At 43.4% G+C, this 8,341-nt stretch overlaps 1 protein-coding gene across 4 annotated transcripts in view; it reads right to left on the bottom strand.

Moving 5' to 3' along the window:
* Positions 1–8,134, bottom strand: part of ARHGAP29 (Rho GTPase activating protein 29) — a 53,440-nt gene extending 45,306 nt beyond the window's left edge. For all 4 annotated transcript variants that reach the window (XM_075424953.1, XM_075424954.1, XM_075424955.1 and 1 more), the window contains exons 1-2: positions 8,054–8,134; positions 5,035–5,380 (exon numbers count right to left, since the gene is read on the bottom strand). In XM_075424953.1, the coding sequence (XP_075281068.1) occupies positions 5,035–5,296 (262 nt within the window). In that variant the 5' untranslated portion in view covers positions 5,297–5,380; positions 8,054–8,134. The remainder of the gene's footprint in view (positions 1–5,034; positions 5,381–8,053) is intronic.
* Positions 8,135–8,341: the final 207 nt, after the last annotated feature.

Raw genomic sequence — 8,341 nt, forward strand, 5'->3', positions numbered from 1 at the left:
ATCTGTAATCTTCACTGCAATAGCTAATGAACTTCAGATTTCCCTAGCAAGACAGGACAAACTGACTTTCAAAAATATGGCCTCAGAAAAAGGACATTAATGCTTTACGCTACAAGGAAATAAAAAAAATCAAAATCAAACGCTAAAAATATTACAGTGCCGTAATCATACTACAAATATGGACAGTACTAAAAAAGCACACATTATCGAGCCTGGAAGGGCTGCAATCATTCATCTGTGACCCTCAGGCACTATATTCAGCAGACAGCTTCTGGCTTTTAGTGTAGCAAGGGATTAATATGAATCTCTGTGGTGCTCAAACAAGGTTTTGAAGCCACTAGAGATTACAAATTCCTTATTCTGAAGAAACTATTTAACTTGACACACCTTTAAAACTGTCCCACTGAGCTGAGTATCTCGTCCTTCAAAAATAAGGACCTGATAGGTTTCAAGTTAGGTAGCATTCCTGATCCATTTGAAAGTACTGGTGCTACTACAAAGAGGATGCAGATGTTCCTGACCAGGCCATGCAGCTTCACCAGTATTTTTGCTTTTACCTCTCCTTTTATTTAAAAAACAAAAAACCCAAAACAAACAAACAAAAAAAACCACCACAAAAACCCCCAAACTTATCAAACTACGAAACCATACAGCAAAATCTTATCCTCAAAGAGAAATCTGTGATGAAAGGTAAGAGCTTTGTCTTGCTATTCTGTTTTCTAAGATACCTGGAAAAAAGGATATATTAACATTTTAGAGCAAGCTACATCAGTTGAAGATAGGATGAAATTAAGGAAAAAAGTTTTTGCTCATGAAAAGGATGCAGAATTACCCACATGAAGCACATAATATCACACTTTGAAGATTAATTCAAAGTTTGTGATAAAGCAAGCAATAATTCCTACATATATTCTGAAGTACAGTCAAGAAGACTATATATTAAAGTATAATTACTCCTGCACTTTTAAACCACATGCAAATTTTACCCTTACAGCTATCCATAATGAAACACAATATTTCCCATAGTTCCAAGAGCAGACCTTACGGTATGAAGCATACATTACACTCCTCAAAAAAAAAAAAAAAAATTAAACAGCAGATGTTGCAAAACTAGTAGCTAACTATCTTTACACTAGGGAAACAGGAATGTTTCCCCCATCTCTGATGTGATGCAAGTAAAAGCTACTATTTACTGTTTAAAAGTGAAACACTTGGTAAAATATCTTCTAATTAGGAACTCGGACTGTCCCCTAAATACTCTTTTGTGCGGTCCTTTTAAACCTGAGTAAATTAATCCCATTGAAGCAAAGACCACACAGTGGCATCACTTGCTTAAAGCAACAGTGGAATTTATTATATGCAGCAACAGCACAGACATGAATGTCATACATAAATACCTATTCTTAAATAGATTCTCAACTTTGCACACCTATGCAATAAGCAATACTATTTTTTAACTGATAAATTCTTTAAGAGAAGTTTGTAAGAGGTAGGTCCTGTATGTTTTGTCCCAAAAAGTGGCTTACATGCTTACTACACAACTTTTATGAGGTATAGGCACCCTTATATTTTGAAAAGATAGGACAGTATATAGCAGTTACCTCATACACTTCAAATCCTTAAATATTTTCAATACTGTGGTCAGGTTGTTAAACCCTCAGCAGGTCTCCATGGGAGGCAAACAACTTCTTGGTTCCTAAAACATTCTCTACCCATGGAAAGTTACTTCTTCTTGAGTGCCACTACCGCTGAAGACCACAGATAGCTCCAGCCTTTAGCCTGTACTTCACTGATGTCCTACCTTTTCAGAGAGAGGTGCAAGTCGAAAGCAACAATTAGGTTCTCACACTCTCAACTGACAGCCGAAAAGTTACGATTGGAACACAAAACACAAAGAGAAAACTCACCAACTTCCAAGCCCTTATGTCTTAACAGTTTGTACTTAGGATGTACATTAAAACTGAAATAAGAACTAAACCTGGGGTACATCAGGAATACAGAATGCCATCAATAAACTGAAAACTCAAACAAAGAACTTGAGAGTAGAACAGATTGCAGGTAACCATCCGAGTCTTCCAGGTATTAATTCAACATATACTCTCAAGTTTGGCCTTCCAGGCAGGAATTTCTGGGGAACTGTTTTCACTTCTTATCGGAAAGAAGATTGATTTATTTTGAGTCTCCCCGATACATTTAAATTATCTCTGACCTCGAAGTATGAATGCTACAAATGAAGACGACCTTTCAGTTCAAACACAAAGACATGATGACAATATAACTATCCTTACTAATATCAGCCATATGACACAATGTCCCTCATCTGGAAATTTAACTGAAGACTAGACCAGGAGACTGATGCACTAACTGTGCAGTTCAACCACTAGAGGTTCAGCTTGTCATCAACTAGAATTAAATACAAAAATCTTGTGAAACAGCACTGGATTCATTGACCTAGGTTCAAAACATGTCCAGACCTCTTCTTCAGTGAAGACACTGGTAAAGTATCTTGATCCTATGCCTCAAGTTGGGTCACTAATAACAGATCGTTACATCCAGTAAGCACAATGCCTAGATTCAAGAGGGGATTTTAAAAAAAATGACAAGAAGTGAAGCATATGGAACACCTGGTATTTCACTCAACACAAAAGAGACAACTGCAGCTCCCTCATGTCCAAACAGCTGACGAACTTTTCAACTCCGCAGTTATATTCAGAGGGTTTTTTGTTTGTACGTTGGGGGGGGGGGGGTGGTGTTTTGGGTTTTTATGTGAAGTATTATGAAGGAACAAGTTTCTTACTTGGTGCCAGTAGGGAGTTTCCAAATTTTTTAGATTTCAGTTTATACAACAAACATTTTTGGGTGAGAGTCTGAAAATAATTAAAGTTAGAATGCTGGGTTTACCTTTGTTTAAATGTAATGTCCAAAATTTATTCAGCATTACGACAGTGAGACTACTGTAAGAAATTACATTATATTAGCATAAGTAATGCAAAGAGAAATAGCCTTGAAATCCACAGAAAGTTTCAGTTATGCAACACTCTCCCCTTAAAGACACCTCAACATATTCTTCACGTTATGTATCACTTGCATTGGTATCGTACAAAACACGGTACAAGTCTATAATCCAAAGGCATTTATGATCTAGTTTAGACACGAATATATGTTATAATCCAAAATACCTTAGATTTTTCATCCAATATAGTATCACTACAACAGGAGAATGTTAAGTGAACCATGGGTGAATAACTGCTAGGCTCTTCCAAGCCAGCTTGGATAACACGTGCAGGGAACGAAACCATCAGTTGGTACGAAATTCACGGCATGCACCCACTGGCATCAGCCTACCTGTTAATGCAGACTCCAGCAGTGGAACGGCTGGCCCTGGTGAACAGGGAGCTGCATGGTCAAGAGTGAAGTTACAGTGCATAGAAAGCAGTTTTTAGACATCTGTCAGAGTGGCAATGCTATGACTAACAGTAGGTGTAGAAGCTAACTGAGGGAATAGCGGTTAGAGACTGAAAGACCTACAGCAGACTCTAGGAATGCTCACCAGGCAAAGACCAGAGCTCACTGACGCAACTGCTTTGCACCATATTGCATACATTTGCCACTTCTGAACTCCTTGAAGACACGTGCAGCATATGCACATCAAAATAATTTCTTTGTGGCTAGTAGCAGAATTTATTTTTAGTTTTTATTTCATAAACTCCGGAGTAAAATTTTAGTATTCAACAAAAACTACATCAAGTCAATAGCTAGATGCCATCCAAAAAGGAGGAAGTTAATTTCCCTGCAATTAATTCCACCTTGGAATAATACATGTAACTAATTTCTGGACAGTGGTAAGTTGCATGTATTACGAGCCAGAATTTTACATGTAAGAAGTCTGTTCAATCACCGTAGTAAATTTTTGTTAATTTTTGGACAGAACAACTGTAAACATTTCCAAAGATAAATAAAATGGGGAAATGCAATCCAAACTATGCAGCTTCTAGGAAGTTGCCTCCAGTCAGCAGTAAGCAAGCCCAGGGTTACAGAACTCACTATATTATGAGATTTTGGGGTCAGAGGTCAAAAAAGAACACTCCCAACTGTGGAAAAGAAACATCCCCCCTTTATAAATTAAGAAACATTTAAATGGACAACACTGTTTCACAAATTCATTCCACAGTGTAGTGAGCCAGACACCCCACCTCACAAATAACTCCGCTCATCCTGTGTACTCAGCAAAACCACTGTTGACATGAAATGATCACCAGTCTCAAATTTTTGCTCTGTTAAGATTTGTTCACACCTTTTGGCAGAGCTATTTCAGCTGTGTGCAGACTCACTTGAAACACAGAGGTGACTACAAGTGCTCAGCACTCAGGACTTCTTAAACAAAACTGCTCTGGATGTCATTTCAGCTATTAACATGATCACATTTCTGTAGAAGTTAGATACAAGCTTTCCTGCTGATGACCAAAAGTGGACTAATACCATTCTCCTAAAGGAATAGGAACACAGAATATTGCACACTCCCCACATTGAAAAAAAATTTGCAGTTTCCACCTGCTGGCAGAAGACGGTAAATACTGACCTTATAGAGGAAGAAAGTGCAAAGAGTTACATTCTACCTTAAAACTCAAACTACTAGCATATAAGACTTTCAAAAACCAAATCAAAACAGCCCAGAAAACTGAAACATCACCAAATATTAACAGAATTCTTTGTAATTACAAAAAATATCCAGGAGGTCAAAAACTAATCAGCTGATGGTCTCTAACTTTTAGCATCAGCCTAGAGAGCCTATTTTCCCTTGTTATGATTATGAAACAGATTGCACAGTGTTCTGATGAGGAAATACAGAACCCAAACTAACAACTACCATTTCCCGTCATCACCATGCTGGGGGAAGGGAGGGGGGAGGAAGGGAGGATAAAAGGGGAAAGTGGGCAAGGGTGAATAACCACAGTGAAGACCAGTTAAAAACATATGAATGGAGATGTGAGTTTCAGAAAACGAAGAATTAAGAATAAAGAACGACTGACACACCTTCTGAAAGAATGGCTTCCTTCAAATAGAGTAGCACATCGGCAAATTTTCTGACATCATTCACCAGCTGCATGATATATTCTGGATCCGCAACAGGATTATCATAGCAGTCCGAGTTGGAGCTAATACTGCTCAACGAGCTGCTCTTGGTGCTGCGCCCCATTCCCCAATTTCCTGAATTAGAGATGGTGAAGAAGTTGGAGGTAGACAGTCGGGCTAATCCCAAACCACGCTTGTTACTTCCACCGTTCTGTCGCAACATCCCAGCAGCCGCCGTGCATATAGAGCTCTCGTAGTTAACACTCAGTGTTGCTTAATGTCCATTTGACAAGCCAAATACGGAACCCTTAAAAATTGGGGGGGGGGGGGAGAAACACGTGGAGAAGAAAAAATACTGATTAGTATAGAAATATATGTGAAGTAACACTTTGTACTGACAAGACTCAAAACTTCTTTAAAGACAATATTGTTTTCCATTACAATGCTTAACTGAAGTGTTATAAAGGTTTTTGACTGTTTGCAGTTATTTTAATTTGTACAGCGGATACAGTGTTGCATAAAAACCAATAGTATGCAGAAATTATTTCAAAAGCTGATTATGATGCAAGCTTATTTCATGAGAAAAGTTTCTTCCCTGAACATTTATTCTGGAAACCTTAAGAATCAAGTTCTTTACGTTTACCCTGAGACCTATTCTTTACCATGAAGTGTTACTACAACTGAATACAACTGCAAAACACTTGATGCAATATAGACCATGCGTAACATCCCCGCCTGCATCAACCACCAAGCTGTATTCAGCATCCTGTCTCTTCAGATAATAGACAGCCTTGACCTGATAGGATGAATTTCTTTGTGTAGATTGTGCAAAGCAAGAAATCGTGGCCTATCGCAGTTCGTGTCAGAAAGGAAAACATCCTGACAGAAGTTATGCCGGCTTTTCAGCCAGCTAGCTTTTAATATGAAAGGCAATCAAAGGAAAGACATAGAAGAGATTTAGAAATATTTTGGTATCAAAGTTTATCTGCAAATCTCAGTGCAGTTATCTTGAAAGGTGTTGCTCTGCTTTAGTACACCTTAAAAACTTCCACAATCAAAATGCACAAATTTGGGGGAGATTAATTTGGTATAACTAAGCAACTACCTGCATTCCCGTCGTTCAGGAAAAACAGAATGCTACTGCACATTTCCCCATGTCAGGTTAAGCGATTCATTTCAAAGCGGCATGCTCCAGGTGGCGGAGCCAGGTATGGTTCCAGCAGCTCGCATAATGCCTGCTATTATTCTCAACAGCAGGAGAAATTCTGAAATGTTTACACTATATGGTAAACACTACAGAGAAAAAAAACAAATCGGAACAAGACAGCTAAAGAGTTAACGTGGGTTGCAGACATATCTGCAGCAAAATCTCAAATTCAACTATTTTTAGTTAAAAATAAAAGCTATTACAATCTAAAAACGCAGGCTGAAACGGGTAATCCTGCATATGTTTGTATTTGGCCAGACCAACTGAAGAAGTAGCACCTTTCACATTTTGAACACTCCCATCATGTATTTCAACAGGCGTTATTCTAATGCACTTCAATTATTTTTGCATTATTTGTGCTTCATTTGTCTTCGCAATTTAAAAATATCAGAGGAAACGTGGTCAAAGCAGTTGTTTCAGTAATTAATCTGGCAGGCCTTCCAGGGAGCGTGTGCTGGGGGGAGGGGGGAGAAAGCTTTAGAACTTAACACAAATTAACTGCTCTAATTTCTGTTTACGTTTAAAGTCGGTACCTATCAGAGTACACATGAGACTATACAAATAATGCAGATAATAAAGCAATTCCAAACACCTCAAGCAGATTGAAGGGAGGTTTACATTAAACATAAAGCTTAAGCAAGTTTCTTCTGTTCCCACGTATAATTCTCATGGCTACAAAGCTACTTTGCAATTCTGCCTTGATATTGCAGGGAAAAAAAAAAAGCCGCATAACCTTCTCTCCTTTTAACAAGCGTGATATCTGTATATCGAGCCAGAGATCTTCACATTATTTAAAAGACACGCCTCTTAAGTCAGGCCAGCTTCAGAGCCAGCTTTCGGCAGCACGATGTGTTAGCCCTGCTCCCACAGCGAGTCCACACTCCTAAAGCTGTGTTCTTTCAGGGGTACGTTGCATTTTTATTTTTTTAATTCAGACGAGCAACAAGCAGTACACCACCACCACCGCGAAAGTTATAAAAGTGACGACAAAGTGCTTCTGAACGGGAAGAACCTGAGAGAAACTTTCGGTGCAGAGCAGCAGCACGAAACCCGCACACCTCCGCGGCGGGCGGGAGCGGGAGCCCCGCAGCACGCCCGCCTTCCCGCACAGCAGCGGGTCCCACAGCTCTGCCTTCCAAAGCGACAAGCCTCCACCGGCGCGCCTGCCCGCGCCCCCGGCCTCCCCCGGTTAACGGCGAGCCCTCGCCAGTCCCGGCGGAAAAGGGAAAAAAAAAAACAAAAAACAAAACAAAGCGCCAGATATTTCAGAAATTTGCCCTCCCAGCACAATTTCCCCGGCGGAGGGAGGGGTGGGGGTGGGCTGTGTTAGAAAAAAAGAAAAGGGGGGAAAAAAAGCGGGGACGCTCGCGCAGGGGCCACGTCGCTCGGGCGCTGCCAGCCCCTGGCCGGTGGCCGGGCCGCTCCCCCTGCCCCGGGCGGGGGTCGGCGCCCCGCCCCGCATTCCTGGCCGCCACCGCCGCGCCGCACCGCACCGCACCGCACGGCCGCCGCGGGCGGGGAGCGGCAGGTAGCGGGCGGCGGCCGCGGGCGGTGCGGGGGCGGAGGTGGGCCCTCGCCCCCGCCCGGCATCGCTCCGAGGAGCCGCTGGGCCGGGGAGGCGGCACCCGGGACCCGACAGGAGCGGACGAAGAGCGCCGGGCCCCTCCAGCCGTCCCCGCTCGCTCACCCGCGGCTCCTCAGGCGGCGGCGACAGGCGACGCCCCCCACCCTCCCGCCGCGGCGCGTCCCACCCCCGCCGGCGGCGGCCCTTACCGGAGAGCGGCGGCCGAGCGCAGGCAGCAGCCGGGCCGCCGCGGGCCCTGCGCGCTCCCGCCCCGCTGCCCATGGAGCGCCCTCCCCACAGCGCGTCCCGCGCCGGCGACCCCGCCGCTCCCGGCACCGCCTCCCTCACGCCCGCGGCACGCCGTTGGCCGGCCGCGCGCCGCGGGGCGGGGCCGCGAGCCCGCCCCGCCCAGGGGCCCGTCCCCCTTCGGCGGGAGTAGCGCGCGGTCCCGGGGAGGGCGGGACCGGGCCGGTCAGGCGTGCAGCGGCTGGTGGGAC

The sequence above is a fragment of the Opisthocomus hoazin genome, chromosome 6 (genome assembly GCF_030867145.1).
Source record: "Opisthocomus hoazin isolate bOpiHoa1 chromosome 6, bOpiHoa1.hap1, whole genome shotgun sequence".
Lineage (NCBI taxonomy): Eukaryota > Metazoa > Chordata > Aves > Opisthocomiformes > Opisthocomidae > Opisthocomus > Opisthocomus hoazin.